The sequence below is a fragment of the Lithobates pipiens genome, unplaced genomic scaffold, assembly GCF_037356315.1.
Source record: "Lithobates pipiens isolate NorthernLeopardFrog02 unplaced genomic scaffold, aLitPip1_a1.2 Scaffold_13, whole genome shotgun sequence".
NCBI lineage: Eukaryota > Metazoa > Chordata > Amphibia > Anura > Ranidae > Lithobates > Lithobates pipiens.
This window is the reverse complement of record NW_027507718.1, coordinates 402,989,032-403,005,911: the sequence shown is the minus strand read 5'-3', so window position 1 is coordinate 403,005,911 and position 16,880 is coordinate 402,989,032. Positions and strand designations below refer to the sequence as shown.

Here is a 16,880-nt window from a genome sequence, read left to right as displayed (position 1 = left end):
CAGAATAAACTCTGACATTTTTTCCGACGGAAAGTTCGTTCGTTTAGAATGTGATGACGTACGACGGGACTGGAAAAAGGAAGTTCAATAGCCAGTTGCCAATAGCTGCCTATGCATAATTTTTGGTCTGTCGGAATAGCATACAGATGAACGGTTTTCCCGATAGGAATTGATTCCGTTGGAAAGATTTAAAACATGTTCTATATCTAGGTCCGTCAGAATTTTTGAAAAAAAAAAAGTCAGATGAAGCTTACACACAATCGGAATATCCGATGAAATGATTCTGTCGGACCTTTTCTGCCTAAAAATCCAACCGTGTGTACGCAGCCAACAATCGTCTGTGCGGCCAGCATTGGGTATGACAATAAACAAGTCCCATGGACAAACACTAGCAAAGGCTGAAATGTTTCTCCAGTCCATATTTCTATCATAGATGGTTATATATAGCATTCTCTAGAGCAAAGTAGCAAAACCATGTATCTGTTAACCGGCTCAGTTAACTTTACAAAGAACATTCTTTATACAAAAATGTTATGGTTAACAAAATGAAAACATATGTATAAACTTCAGGATTAACAACAGTTATTCAGAAGTTTCCTGTTTAAAGAATCCACTTAAATGTGCTTGTATAACATCATTGCCAGCATTTTACATTTATTTCCAGGGACACTTTACTGCCAACATGCTGTTCCTAAAGCGTTTGTTACACTTTATATTTCTGATTTCTGATATATGCCTGCTGTACTATGTATTTGTATGAGAAAGTCTCCCGTTCTCTTTGTACTGTGTCCTTTATGTGAAATCCCTGGTGATCCTGCCAGTCCTTCTGTTTTCCTATCAAAAACTGACCACACTAATCAGGAGAACACACTAGCTGTGTTGAGAACTCCGTGTACTCTCCTCCAATGATCAGGCTTGTCCTGACACGCCTACCCCCTCCTCCCAGCACAGCCATTCAATGGAAAGCTCAGTGTCCTGCTGTTTCTCCTCCCCCAGCTCTTGGGCAGCTAAGAACAAAGTGAATGTAATTACTTATAAAAAAAAAGGGAAAAAGGCATTTGTAATGTTTTTTTTTATACGGGGGGAGAGAAGGATCCTTGCTCTCTGTGACTTGGCATGAGGACAAGTCAATTCTATTTTAAACTGAATGGGTTGCTTTACAAGGTGATTATTTAGAATCACTTTAACGCCCAACTGAACTTTCAGTTTAAATCCATGCTACATTAAAACAAAATGTGTTCAAATTTTTACAGTTTGTTTCCTTCAGAAACCTGTGATACCTCCCCCCCCCCCCCCAATGTTTTTTTTTTTTTTTTAAAGTCAAATGTCAAAGAGGAGAGGAGGAGGATGCCTTAAAGTGGAACGTCCCCTTTTGGGTGAGGTTCCCCTTTAATAAAGCAGCCAAAGCCTGAATTGAAAAGATTATCCCTGTCAGCAGGGGCTGTGATTTGGCATGGGGGCAAGTCAGACCTATGCAGATAGACCACTGCTTTCACATAGAGTAGGGGACACTTCCACTTGAATTGCCTAGGTGCTCCTTACCCCCCCCCCCCGCCTCTCCGCAGTCTTCTGGGACATGCCACAGATCCCAGAATACTGCAGGATCATTCAGAATAATCAGCGCGACTCACACATGCTCAGTGGAAACCTGTCTGTGACAGCTTGTGGCCCACAGTTAAGATGAGGACCAAAGATTCTGCCCGACACCCCCTCACAGGAGCACAGCGCTGGATCCTCAGACAGGTAAGTGCCTGTTTATTAAAAGTCAGAAGCTACAGTTTTTGTAGCTGATGACCTTTCATTTTCAAAAAAAATACTAGATCTCCTGTGTAAGATAATGACCTGCAACACATTGAGGAATTTTGGTTTGAAGCCCCTGAAATGCATTTAGCTAATTGAAATGGAACGTTTAGCTGGGCTTTAAATCGAATATAGTACAGTGGTATATGACACTCCATATTTAACAAAGATCTCAAATTGTATACCATGAAAAAGAGGCCTCCACTGTACAGCCGGTCAAGGTATATTTCTTGAAAAATAATTTCTAGGGAGACATTTAAAATGCTTTAATGTTACCAAAAAACAGACATGCGGTGGTAGTGAAAATCAAGAGTTCTGATGGACCCTAAACTGAATGAGAAGTATGAGGTGTTGTACTGAACGCAGCGTACCCTCATTGCTCCAAAATTTTCACATTTCATTGAAGTAACAATTGGATTGATCAGTCATCTCCAGTCACAAGAGGATCACCATAAATCCCATTGAAAGAGTTCAGGTTAGAAGAGGGGATCGTCATAATCCCTGCTTAGCCAAGGTCTGCACAGCCTCAAAAGTCATAAACAGTACTTAGCAGAGTCTGGCAGAGTGCTCATAGCGGTCATAAACACCCGTTAAGACAAAGACTCATGATTGGCTGTTGCAAAAACTATTCAGAAGCAAAATACATTTGGAGTGGGGCTCCATTGCCCAGACCTGAATTTGCCCTTTTCATACACCTTTGACTCCCAAATGCTACACAAAATTCCATAATCACTGTTTTGATCAAATTACTTTTATAACATGTGTCTACTCAAATGTATATATAAAAAAACAAAACAATCAAGTAGGTATCAAACATGCCTATTCACATTACATCACCCAAGGAGAATATGCATAAGATCCATATTCTGTTGGATGCCTATTAAATTGTGAGTTAAAGTGTTACTAAACCCAGGACCCTGCATTCATTATATCTGGTCTCCCACAGTACACAGAACATGAAAATGCAATTATTATTGTAAATTTATACTGCTAAATAACTTTTCTCATCAGCAGTTAGAGCAGTCTTGTGGCTTCTATCAGTGTCCAGCAGAGCATTGGTTAAAGCTTGTAGGGGGAGTTATCATTCTCCCCTGATTGTCCTATGATGCTGCAGGACTCCTGACCCTCTGTCTGGACAGTGCTTATTGGCCCTGTGCTGATCACATGCACTCAGAGGATTTGTGAGGCCTTAGGCAAACCTACACATAAGGCCCTACTCACTCCAATAATGGGAATGAGTGCAGCTGAGGTTACAGAGAAAGTGCTTTTCTCTGTCTCAAAAGTGAGACTTTTTATCTCACCAAAGGAACCAAGAAACTCTCACCAAAAAAATAATAAAATAGTAAACAAAAAAACTGACAGAAATTTCTAATCAGACTAAGTCGCATGCACAGGAGAGGTGTGTGGAGTGTATGGTGGTGTGTGGAGTGTATGGTGGTGGGTAGTATGACATGAGAGGGGTGTGGAGTGTGTGGTGGTATGTGGAGTATATGGTGGCGGGTAGTATGACATGAGAGGGGTGTGGAGTGTATGGTGGTGTGTGGAGTGTATGGAGGTGGGTAGTCTGACATGAGAGGGGTGTGGAGTGTATGGAGGTGGGTAGTCTGACATGAGGGGTGTAGAGTGTATGGAGGTGAGTAGTCTGACATGAGAGGGGTGTGGATGTATGGAGGTGGGTAGTATGACATGAGAGGGGTCCGAAACATGGGCACGGACGGCTCCTGCATGTCCCTGCGTGCATGCATCCCTTCTGGGTACAGCATCGGTCGGTAGCTCTGCCTCCCCCTCTGCAATTTGTCTGCAGGTGGCGCTGGAGGACACACAGGGGGCACTGGAGAGTGCAGAGGGAGGCAGAGAGGAGATTTCAGATCGGCATGGCGGAGCTGTCCATATAGCAGCGCTGTATACGAGGGACCCTTTACCGGACTGGCACGATCATCCCACCAGCTTGGGGACACTGACTGGGGGACATTTCCTCCCACTCACACACAAGTTTGGCAAATTAGGCGACCGCGAGGCCCTTGTGAATGCGAGGCCTTAGGCGACCTCCTAATTTGCCTAATTGGAGAGCCGCATCTGGTGAAAGGAAGACCGCTGTCAGGAAAACCTTTCCCGCAAACGTCTGAGTGGTGTGAGGGTCGGAAGAATACCTGTGCGCAGGAAAACCAGTAGCATGATCGGCGGTACGCGCGTGCACGCGTGCGGCCGTTTTGATGGCAATTAGCGCCAATATTGCTATTTAAAGGGGATCTTTGCCTTGCTGTCTTGCTGCCCGATCAACAGCGTTCCTGTGTACTCTGCTACCCTGTATCCAAATCTACCTGATCTGTATTGAACTTGGCCTGTTCCTGACTTCTCTGCTTGCTGCCTGCCCCCAACCTTGGCTTCTGAACCTGACTATTCTCTTGGACTTCGTTTTGGTACCTGATCTGCTCTCCTGTGTTTGACCTGGACTGTTTAACTACTCTGCAACCTGCCAGTTACCTGCCTACCACTGCTGGACTACAGAACACCTCCCTGTTCTCCGCTGTATCCGGCCGGGGCCTTCTGCTGTGTTCTGCTACCACCTGCATCCTGCTGCTGGACTATAGGACTCCTCCCCATTGTCAGCTGCATTCTGCCTGCGGCCTGCATTCCGCCACTGGGCTACAAGGCACATCCCTGCTGTCCATTGCTTCCGGTTGGAACCGCCTGCTGCGTCCTGCTGTCATCTGCATCCTGCGGCTGGACTACAGGACACCTCCCTGCTACTAACGGTCTCCTGCCTTCTACACCGGCCATCCAGTCAGGCACTTGTGCTCCTTTGTGCTCCAGAGCCCCTGTCAGATCTATCAGGGCCTCCCGAGTCAGAGGTTTACGAGAGGCCGCTCCCTGCACTTCGGGCTCTGCCTTAAGGTACGTGACAACCGCTCTCTCTCTTTTATGTGGGGATTTCAGCCCTGTTTCAGCCCTGTACACAGGGCCGTTTTTAAGGCAGGGCAAAAGGGGCAGCTGCCCTGGGCCCGGTCATTGTTGTGGGGCCCAAAGCAGCTGCCTCATACTTGCCAACTATCCCAGTTTAAATTCCCTTGAAGTTTTAGTCCTGTTCTGTGTCCCTATATTTCAATGTGAAGTGCTGGTACTAATGCTGCTCAGCTCCACCCTGTTGTGTACAGATGACTCGCCGCAGACCCTGTGGTTACATGTAAATAACTGGCATTCATATGTAAATAGAGGCGGCATTACTAAGCAAATAGATGTGGCCAGCGGCATTGATATGTAAATAAAGGCGGCATTCATATGTATAGCATGCTTCCCTGCAATGAGAAGATGATGTGCTGTAACCTCTAGCAACCAATCAGTGTCAGGGCTGGCTTAGCCCTTCCTCCTCTGGGCTGGCCGCTCAGCTGTCGGCTAATTGCCAGCTTTCTTCTCTTTCCACAGTTACCAGCTGTTTGCGATGATGCTCGTCTGACCTGCCTATTTTAAGCCTTCCATCTCACTTTTGCTTTGCCTTCACGTTGGTCACTTCACAAGGAACCATGTCCTGCTGTTTGTTTCAAGACTGGCTTGCTGACATCCCTCCTGGCTTCTTATCCTGCTTACTTTTGGCCTGGCTGATTTCCCGATCTGGTTAATGAACTTTGGACTGGCTGACTACCCGATCTGGCTACTGGACTCTGGCTATGCTTGACTACGCTTTTTCCTATTTACCTTTTTATTTTTATTAATAAACAAGTGTGATTTGATTGTACTTCTGTCTCAGTCTGATTCATGGTTTCTGACAATCAGTGAGCAGTATTACTGTACAGTAATCTATAGCAACCAGTCAGTAAGCAGTAATGATATGCTGTAACCGCTTGCAACCAATCTCAATTGCTGCCTGATCTGATACAGTAAACTGATTTTAAGTCTTGCTTCTATTTATTGTATGTCTCTGAGCAGGTGGAGAGTGAAATTGCTTGGGGGAGGGGGTCCCCAAGAAAATTTTTGCCCGGGGTCCAATCAATATTAAAGACGGCCCTGTCTGTACACCAGGCCAGTCTGCAAATCTCCCCTGGATAAATTCACATTCCTTATCTCATCTGCATAGGAGATTATTTCTCCATGCTTCGGCCCCACCTCCAGGCAGCTTTCTGCAGTTCCCTGACAAAGAGGATTTGTGTGTGAGAAAAGATGATGTTACAGGCTGCAGCTAAGGCTTGTCTACTCAGTGTTTGCAGTTTGGATGAGAAATACAGTACTTTATGGAAAAAAATAAAGTACTTTTGTTTGCTGTTTTCCAGTTTGAACAAGCATATTATGTACACTTTCCTCTGTGTTCCATGCTGTTGATATTTTGCAATAACAGGGCATGAACTTCCACAGAAGCTGCCATTCCTATGGCAACTTATATAAACAACAATGTGCACCACAGTTTGCTTACTGCACATGCACGAGACTAGGAAGTGCATATTAAGTGGTCAGCAGCACAGAAATCCAGGAAGTGAACAGGCAGCAGCTTCAGCTGCCCACAGTTAAGATGGATGCACCCAGACTCAGTGGAGGGAGATTTCTGCAGCATATTTGGCAAGCACAGAATCACAGTATATATACAATAATATGTAAAGTGGTTGGAGGGAAGCTTCAGAATGGCAAAGATATTTTTATTACAAATTATGTGAGCAGACTGCAGTTCCTCTTTAACTGGTTAACACCGGATTAAGTGATGGAACAAGTATTCCTGCGCTACCACTAGTGTGTACTAGATCAAGGAACTGCTGCGTCCACCGGGATGGATCAAACCATATCCACTTGGTGCAAAAATAAGGGGTGTATTGGTGTCGAGCTGTTCTCATTTAAAATTTTTATACATAGAAAACTTTTTCTTATCTGCCTGGCTCAAGGGAAAGATCTCAAATAGTAAAAAGACCAAACGTTAAAAATACAATCATCTATTGATACCCATAAGTTGATACTAAAAAACTTACAGAAATATCCTAGGAGCCACTGGTTCAAGTGCAAATATATTCAAATGTGATTCTCAAACGGACATAAGTATAGAAATAATAGAAAAGTGCAAAGTGCCGAAAATAAATATAAATATCAAAGTGCAAAGTGTCACCTAACATTTTTTCAATAAACACACTACAGGGGTGACTCCCCCTAAAAACGTTATGTGTATAAAATCAGGAATAAACGATAGTGATATTTTTCAAATAATCTATATACCAAATATACAACTTAAACATAATAAATGAATATGATATAAAACAAAAAGTAAACGCACTACAGAGACGACTGTGGCATGCGTTAAATGGATTTCTTCAAATTTCTATAAATGATCTATCCAATTGCATATATAGATATTCAATTCAAAAGAGAAAACCCCCAACCATAAATGGGTCAGTGAGACAAAAAGTGCTATGTGCTACTTTGATAAGTGCAAATAAATAACGCACTACAGAGCCAATTTCCACCGTGTGTTAAACCAAAAACACTCCAAACTGAATACTTCAGCGAAAAAAGAATATATACAATTTTTTCAGCGAAAAGCTATATATATATATATATAGTCTCTTCTAAAGTGCCAGTGCTTTTTTGTGACAGGTTATGTGCATTCCAATCAGGTGACCACTTCCCCGTGTTCTCTCCACTGTGACCGTACACTCGGGTGGGCAATGGCCCCTTACCTTATGGTAAGGAGATAATCGCATATAAGTGGAGGTCCCTTTAAAGCTCTTCTCTCCTGGTCTACAAACTTCTCCTTTTAGTTTCTCATTACGCCGTGGAACCCAATGGATCAATAAAGAGGGGGTACCATAGTGTAGTATTTTAAAACATATATCAAGTTTATTAGAAAAAAACTTCACACAGGGTACTCACATATTAATTCATTAAAAAACTGCCTACATCCAACGAGCAGCGAATTTGCGACTGTGTATACCAGCAATGAGCGTCCTTCCCGTCCCTACGCGTGACGTCACACCACGTGACTTCATCAGGGGATTGAGTACTTCTTCCATTTAAATACCATTTATTTTACTATTTTACTATTGGTAGTAAAACTATTTGTCAGTGTTCTAATATATTTTTCTGCAAATATTTTCTAAGATTAGTCAGCTATATCAGCTAAATCTATAAATGCTCTAATCAGAAATGAAAGAATCCTTGCCTCTTTGAATAGAGCTACTATATTTCGAACTTTGTTATATGCTTGACTGGCATGGTAGCGAATGTCACAGACATTTTTTAAAGGCCAGAATGGCTAGTAATATTGTAAACAGTGCATGTTTCCATTAAAACATGTGGTTGTGGCTACTGTTTGGGATGCAATAGGCTAAGTGCAGAATTAACTGACCCCAGTGGCAACAGTCTACTGGTACCTAGGTCTTTTCCCCACAAGCTGGGAAATCTCTGTGCAGAGTGAGGCTAGGAGCACAATTATCCCAACCTGAAAGCAGTGGTGGGATTTGAAACTGCCACCATCTGAGTAGGCCATTATAGTGCTTCCCCCTTTAACCACTTCAGCCTTGGAAGAATTTACCCCCTTTCAGACCAAGCCATTCTTTGCCATACGGCATTGCATCGCTTTAACTGACAATTGCGGGGTCATGCAATGCTGTACCCAAGCAAAATGTATGTCCTTTTTTCCCTTTTGGTGGTATTTGATCACGTTTTTTTTTTTTTTTAAGAAGAGCGAACATTTTGAAAACATAATATTTTTTACTTTTTGCTATAATAAATATCCCAAAATTTAAATAAAAAAAAAATTCTTCATCAGTTTAGACTGATATATATTCTTCTACATATTTTTGGTAAAAAAAAATCGCAATAAGTGTATATTGATTGGCTTGTGCAAAAGTTATAGCGTCCACAAAGTAGGGGATAGATTTATGTCATATTTATAATTTTTTTTGTAGTAATGGGGCGATCTGCAATTTTTATTGCGACTACGACATTGCGGCGGACAGATCGGACACTTTTAACACATTTTTAGGACCATTGATGTTTATATATAGATCAGTGCTATACAAATGCACTGATTACTGTATAAATGTCACTGGCAGGGAAGGGGTTAACACTAAGGGGCGATCAAGGGGTTAAATGTGTTCCCTCAGTGTGTGTTCTAACTGTGGGGGGGGGGGGTGGGACTGACTTGGGGAAGAGACCGATCATTGTTCCTATATACTAGGAACAACAGATCAGTCTCCTCACCCCTGACAGAACGTGGATTTGTGTGTCTATACATACAAATCCACGTTCTCGCTCTGTCAGGAGCAATTGCGGGTGCCCAGCGGACATTGCGGCCACCGGGCACGCACATAGCCTCCTTAGGGATGCAGCACGTGCGCCCCTATACTTCTTAAAGCGGCCGCTGTACAGCTACGGCGATTTGCACAGGAGTGTCATTCTGCCGCCGTCAATTGATGGCGAGCAGTCGGCAAGTGGTTAAAACACTTGGTTTCTACTCTGCACCTTCATCAGCGGCCCTCTTTCCACAGCTACTCTATCCTAAGCCTCCCATTGTGCTTCACACTTGCATAGCAGGACTGGTCAAAATTGCATCCTGCAGACATACATGTCCAGAGATACTTTAGCCTTACTCTTATGTTAAGTCATATAAAGTAAGAACAAGGGAGAGCTTTGAGGCCTCATGCACACTGGATGTTTTTGGACGTTTTTACAGCTGCTATTTTTGGCTTCAGACGTTTTTGTCTACAGTCAATAATCTCTCCAGCATGTTATCCTATGTGTCTATGCAACTATACACTGTTTTTGACGGGGGCATTTTTTGGCTGTAAAAAAACTAGTGGGCTCTGAAAGGAGTTTTTCAGCTGTAAAAACGCTCTAACGTCAAAAAACGCAGATGCACGCCAATAAACGCTCCAAAATGCTGCTCACCAGTGTTTTTAAACCGATCGAAAAAAAAAAACACTTAAAAACGGTAACGCTAAAAAAAGCTAAAAAGCACTATTGCAAAAACACCGAAGAACATTGAAAAACTCACTGCAAAGCTACTGGCGTTTTTATAACGTTATTATAATGTCCAGTGTGCATGAGGCCTGAATGTTGACCATTTCAGGATGTTGATTCCTACACACAAAAAAAAAAAAAGATCAAAGCAAAAGTTTCAAAATAGAAAGGTAAGTGGTGCTGGAGGGACAGTCGTAGAAAGAAGAGATCAGGATCAAGTCTACCTATTGTAGGTTTGTTGCTATATCTTCTTCAACTCGGATGTAGAGCAGTCAAAGCATTCAAATAAAAAAGTAAACCAAAGGCACATTTTTAATAAAAATGTTTTCACTGAAATCATGTCACCCAGATCTGTAACGTCTTATTTTATAATAGAGAATGAATTTGCAGCAAGTACCTTTATCATTTTTCCATGCTGTATTACGATAGTCTCTTTTGCTTGGTAAAGGCATTTAATTTTTTGATATTTAAAATAGTGTTGTTTTTTTTTATTTATAAAAAATACAATATGTTTCATCATGTGTTTTACAATTTTTTGATCTTAGCTGATACCATGTTACCATTTCATTATTTACTTGTCAAACATTTTGCAGAGGCCATCTTGTGCTTAACCGGCCCAGAAGATCGTTCGGTATGTTCAATTGTCAGTCTGGCATTTCCTGCTCAGAAAGAGACATTTCTCCTCAAGTGAGCTCTTTTCATGCTTTCCATTCCATTCCAGCAAATAGTCTTGTCAATTACTTATATAGGTGACAATGTAGTATCTCTATGTTACTGTACTTACCAGCCTTCTCTTTTTCAGAAATCACAGGAAGAGCCTAAAATAAAAAACAAAAATACTGTATTATAATTAAGCTCTAACGAGCAGGGCCGTCTGATTCCTCTTGCACCAAAGTGTAATGTAACTGTAATGTCTGCCCTCGCGTTGTAAAGAGCTGCGCAAACTGTTGGCACTATATAAAACCTGTATAATAATAATAGGCAATAAGGAATTTAACTGTTTTCAATAATAATAATAATAATAAAAATAATATTTTAGACTTTGCAATGTTCCTTTTTTATTGAAAAGTGCTAAATTCAATGTTTTATTTGATATACTTATTGTGACTGTTCATTTTTAGATTTTTAGTATTTAGCTAGTATTTTTAAAGACAAAAAGCAATTTTCAATTCTGCAAACCAATTAAACAATCAAATCAAAAGCCAAACTTTTTTTATTTTATTTTTATTTATTTTTTTATTTTTGGACAGGGTAGGAAATGGTTAAAACCTCTCAAGTATTTTTCTGCTGTCTTTATCAATTGGAGAAATTTTCCTTCACTTTTGGCCCTCTAGACTAAACAGAAAGATAGAGGAAATCTCTGAAAAGTGAGGGAAATCCTCTCCTAAACAGTTGTAACCTGAACAAGTATCCAGATCGGAAGACTTCCTCTTGAATCATGTTTGGAAACAGTTCACAATTTTTCATTTCCATCACTCTCAGTTCTGGTGACATTAGTTACAAGGACAAAAAGAGAAGGTTAATCTCCCAAGCGTGGTATGGACAGCAATAAAGACTTGATAGGGTTGCCAACTCTTCCCTGCTGTATCCAAAACTCAAAAAAAAAAAGTTGGATGTTAATCCACTTTAAGAATTTAACATGATTTCATATCTGAGGCAGGGGTCCTAAAATATTTCAGTATGAGGGTCACAAGGTATAGTTTACACATACTTATAGGACAAAAAAAATCTCCATTACATCAGGGTCCCCATAAGAGTCCCTCCCTACATCAAATGTCCCCATCAAAGTCCCCTTCTACAACAAATGTCCGCATCAGAGTCCCCGTCTACATCAAGTGTCCGCATCAGAGTCTCCCCTTCCATGAGGGTACCCACCAGAGCCCACTATTACATCAGTGTCCACATCAGAGTCCCTCTTTACTTCAGAGGCAGAGAACAGAAAAAATCTTTTAGCGGGCCGAAAGTGACCAGTGGACCACAGTTTGGAGACCCCCAGTCCAAGGGGGACTTTTTTTTATGGCATCAATACTGTTTATTGGTTGTGAGTAAACTGAAACAGTTTCATGCGTACATAATATATTTTATAATAATACATATTACTTTTTCTTGCAATTAGTATACAGTATGTGATCTATTTTACCTCACAAAATATGTGTGATTCTCTACAGACTCAGGCACGTTATCATATTTCTCTGATACTCCAGGCAAACAGCTAAATATGTTAATTAAAGCTGAACCCTAGTCTTACATTCAGTCTTGCACAATTGTACAGATTTCTCTCCAATACTTAAATTACTTCCATATAATTTCACTGCACACTGTAAGCTTCTTGCAATGTGCATTAGAAGCTGAAGCAAGTCAGACAGATTCAGCCTCATTTTCTGAATGGAGGACATTCAGCATCATCTAGTCTTTTCCTCTCCAGATTAATGCCCCATACACACTATCATATTTTCTGCTGATTTTTGTCTTCAGATTTACCAAAACCATGTAGTACAAGGGCCTGCCTGATTGCATACAAATTGAAACTCCTAAGGTTTGACCTCATATTATATGGTTTTGGTAAATCTGAAGACAAAAATCTGCAGAAAATCTGATAGTGTGTATGGGGTTTAACAGTCTTTGGCCTGGCTCTTTCTGGTATCAAAATAAACTTTATTGCAACAGAAAGTTACAGACTTAATAAAGTGGAGGTATTTTAGGGGGACCAACACAATTACAGTACAGTTCAATACAAAAGGTACAGGAGGGTCCTGCTCATAGAGCTTACATTCTAAAGGGAGGGGATGGTACAAGAGGTGATAGCTGCAGAGAATGATTTGATGGGGTGGCTCGGGGACAGTTAGGTGGGTGTGGGATAGGCTTCCCTGAATAAATGAGTTTTCAGGGATCTCCTTAAGGTGGACAGGGCAGGGAGTTCCAGAGGATGGGAGAATCTCTGGAGAAGTCTAGAAGGCGAACATGGGAGGTAACAAGAGAGCTAGAAAGCAGGAGGTCCTGGGAGGAGCGGAGGGGACGATTTGGGCAATATCTGCAGATGAGGTTTGTGATGTAGATGGGGGCGATGTTGTGGATGGCTTTATATGTTATGGTTAGCATTTGGAATTTTACACGGTGGGGTAGGGGAAGCCAGTGAAGGGTTTGGCAGAGGGGAGCAGCAGTCATGGATCAGTTAGTGAGGTTTATTAGTCTAGCAGCAGAATTCATAATAGACTGAAGGGGGTATAGCCTGCTTAAGGGTAGGCCATTAAGGAGAGAGTTGCAGTAGTCAAGGTGGGAAATAATCAAGGAGTGAATAAGTTGCTTTGTATATAACCATGCTTCTTGCACTGCAGCACTACTTATTGGCTCTTTGTGTTGCTTCTTCCTCTCCCATTCTCAAAATTCTGATATCAAGTCAAATTCTAGTATTTGCACTGCTTGCCTTAGAAAAATAAATGTAATAATGTATTAATGCATACAGAGATGCATTCATTTTATTATCTACCTAGAAGCTAGCTTTAAAGTGCACCTACACTTGAAATCTAAAGCTGGCCATACAGTATAGGTGGCAACTTGATTGAGTGATTGAAGTTGTGTTTTTATTTTTGGTTGGTAGTTTTGATGGATCGCGGGAAGAACAAAAATGATTCCGACTGAATGTGGCAGAAAAATAGATATCTATCACTTGTTGTGAGACTGCCAACATTTTTGCCCATTTTAAAACCAATTTTGACCACAATTTTCCCTTTAACCTTTGTTTCAATAAACTTGTTTCAGGCTGTCATTTCAACTGTATAGATTGAAATATTCATACTAATTGAATTAAATTGCAATTGCAATAAAAATGATTAAAATTGTAAATGTTTGAAATTGAATTAAATCTTTAATGCAGGCATAATCTTCATTGTTACACCCTGGATACATTCATCCACATATACAGTACAATGTTGATGGATGGTGTGTTACTACATATACTACATTTGTGGCTTTTTAATACAGAAGCAACCTATGGCATTTGCTTGTAGGATCTAAGGCCTGTGAGAATGCTTTTTTACTGTGCAGTTTTTGTCTTTATATGGTCAGAGAGATCCCTGATGATTTCTAATATCTCAGGAATTTACAATAAGGGGGTTACATTATAAAGCATCAGACATTTTCTATGGCTATTGAACTGCAGACATACTGTATTTTGCAATACATTAACAGTCACGAAGACTATGTATTTTTACATAAATTCAAGTAGTAAAGATCTTTGATTATTATCAGCATGTCACTATAGGCTGCCCTAAAATATATATATATTTTTTTATCTAATTCATAGCATGTGTGCATCCATAATTCTTAATTATTAATTGTGCAATGTTTTGCTTTAGCCACTTTCAGAACGGGCCATTTTGCTGGCTTAAGACCAGAGCACTTTTTGCGATTCGCACTGTGACGATTTAATGGAAAATTGCGCGGTCGTGCGACGTGGCTCCCAAACAAAATTCACACAAATAGAGCTTTCTTTTGGTGGTATTTGATCACCTCTGCGGTTTAAATTTTTTGCGCTATAAACAAAAATCGAGTGACAATTTTGAAAAAGCACATTATTTTTTACTTTTTGCTATAATAAATATCCCCAAAGAATATATAAAAAAACTTTTTTTTCCTCAGTTTAGGCTGATACATATTCTTCTACATATTTTTGGTAAAAAAAAAATCACAATAAGCGATTATTGATTGGTTGGCGCAAAAGTTACAGCGTTTACAAAATAGGGGATAGTTTTATGGCATTTTTATTAATAATTTTTGTTGCTAGGAAGAACGGGGAGATGCTGTTTACATCGGCATCTCCCCGTTCTTCCTCCCCATGAGACGATCGTGGGTGTCTCCGCGGCGATCGAGTCCGCGGGACCTGCGGTTGTACTCACAGGGGTGGCACAGCAGAAAATTCAAAGGGAAGTACCTGTATGCCCATTTGCCTGTCCGTGTCATTCTGCCAGCATACATCGTCGTGTGCCGGTTGGGAAGAAGTTAAAGTGTAAGTTCAGGCAAAAATTAACTCTAAACTTGCTCTCTGTCACATTCTAAACCTAATCTATCTAACCTTGGAAAGCAAAAATCTATGTACTTACCTATTTTGCAGACGATCTGGTCCGGTTTTCAGTGGCAGAAGCTGTGTGCAGGAGAGGCTAAACAAGGGCTGTGAAATGGCTGGGAAGTGACATCACCCATAGACTTAATATGGGGCTTCTGTTGTTGACTGCCTCTCCTGCACCGGCCTACACACTGAAGCCCCCGCTGACAGCTGATGCTGGGACCTGACCAGATCAGCTGCAGAATAGGTAAGTATATTGCTTTACAAGGTTAGATAGATTATGTTTAGAATGTGGCAAAGAGAAGGTTTAGCATTAATTCGATTTTGCCTGAACTTTCACTTTAACCAATTGCTGACATTATACTGTGGCATGCTGGCTCGGCTGTGCAAATCGCTGTAGGCGTACATTGTCTGCTTTAAGAAGAATAGCAGGCACACGCGTCTCAGAAGCCAAATCGCGTGACTGGCGGCTGCGATGTCCGCCGGCCACCCGCGATCGCTCCACAGAGAGCCAGAACGGGGATGTGTCAATGTAAGCAAACAGGTCCCCGTTCTGACAGGGATTAGAGAGATCTGCTGTTCCTAGTGATCAGGAACAGCGATCTCTCTCTACTCCCAGTTAGTAGTAATAGTACATTCCCCCCACAGTTAGAAACACCTCCCTAGGGAACACTTAAACCCTTGATCGTCCCCTGGTGTTAACCCTTCCCTGCCAGTGTCATTTATACAGTAATCAGTGGCTATTTTTAGCACTGATCTTAGCACTGATCGCTGTATAAATGTCACTGATCCCATAAAAGTGTCAAAGTGTCCGATCTGTTCACTGCATTGTCGCTGTTTTGCTACAAATCGCTAATCACCGCCATTACTAGTAAAAAAAAAAAAAATTATAATAAAAATGCCATAAATGTATGCATTATTTTGTAAATGCTGTAATTTGGCGCAAACCAATCAATATGTGCTTATTGCAAATTTTGTTTTACCAAAAATATGTAGAAGAATACATATTGGCCTAAACTGATGAAGAAATTATTTTTTTTACATAATTTTTGGGGATATTTATTATAGCACAAAGTAAAAATTATTATTATTTTTTTTCAAAATTGTCAGTCTTTTTTTGTTTATAGAGCAAAAAATAAAAACAGTAGAGGTGATCAAATACCACCAAAAGAAAGCTCTATTTGTGGGAAAAGGACATCAATTTTGTTTGTGTACAAAATCGCACGACCACGCAATTGTCAGTTGAAGAGATGCAGTACCATATCGCAAAAATTGGCCTGGTCATTAAGGGGGTAAATCCTTCCGGGCCTGAAGTGGTTAAGAAATCATTTGATTTTTTTTCAAACTATCCCAATTGGTGTCCCTAGATCATTTTTCTCCACTTTACAATCGGCTTTTACAAAATTTATTTGGGGACATAAAAAACCAAGACTACAAAAGAAATTATTATCATTACCAAAAACTAAAGGAGGTGCGGGTGCACCTGATCTATATTATTATTACGTCTCGGCTGTTTTGACTAGACTGGTGGACTGGTTTTATTGTTCGGAAACCAAACAATGGGTAAAAATAGAACAAGGGTTGAATCAATTGGATTTAAAGGTGTTGCCATGGTTAGACTTGTCTGGTAGTAATTTAAATCGAGAGTTGTTAGAATCTATGCCTTCCCTCACATCTCATGTGTTGAATATATGGGGCAAAACAGCTATAAAATTGGAACTTTCCTCCTATGAAGGACCTATGACACCTTTATTTGGCAATCCTTTATTTCCACCGGCATTAAATAGGACAAGTTTTCTTATATGGAATAGGGAATCCCATTATGGACTGAGTAATATTTTATGCCAGGGGACAATTCCGTCTTTATTAAATCTATTCCCTACACAGCGACTATCACTTATGCAAATGTTGGAGTTTTGGCAGTTGCGGTCATTTTGGTGTACAATTCATTCAAGTAAGTCTCTGGGTAGAGATTTAACACAACTTGAAACTCTCCTGACACAAGATCAAAAACCAAATCATGTTATATCAGTACTGTATAAGATGTTTATTATTAAAAATCACCCGGAGCCCCCAGAATATG

The 16,880-nt window shown here is 40.7% G+C and overlaps 1 protein-coding gene across 1 annotated transcript in view; it reads right to left on the bottom strand.

Annotated features, from left to right (window-relative positions):
* Positions 1-16,880, bottom strand: part of DLC1 (DLC1 Rho GTPase activating protein) — a 539,422-nt gene that overhangs the window by 319,060 nt on the left and 203,482 nt on the right. The window contains exon 4 of the mRNA XM_077477428.1: positions 10,520-10,553. Coding sequence (XP_077333554.1) covers positions 10,520-10,553 — 34 coding nt within the window. The remainder of the gene's footprint in view (positions 1-10,519; positions 10,554-16,880) is intronic.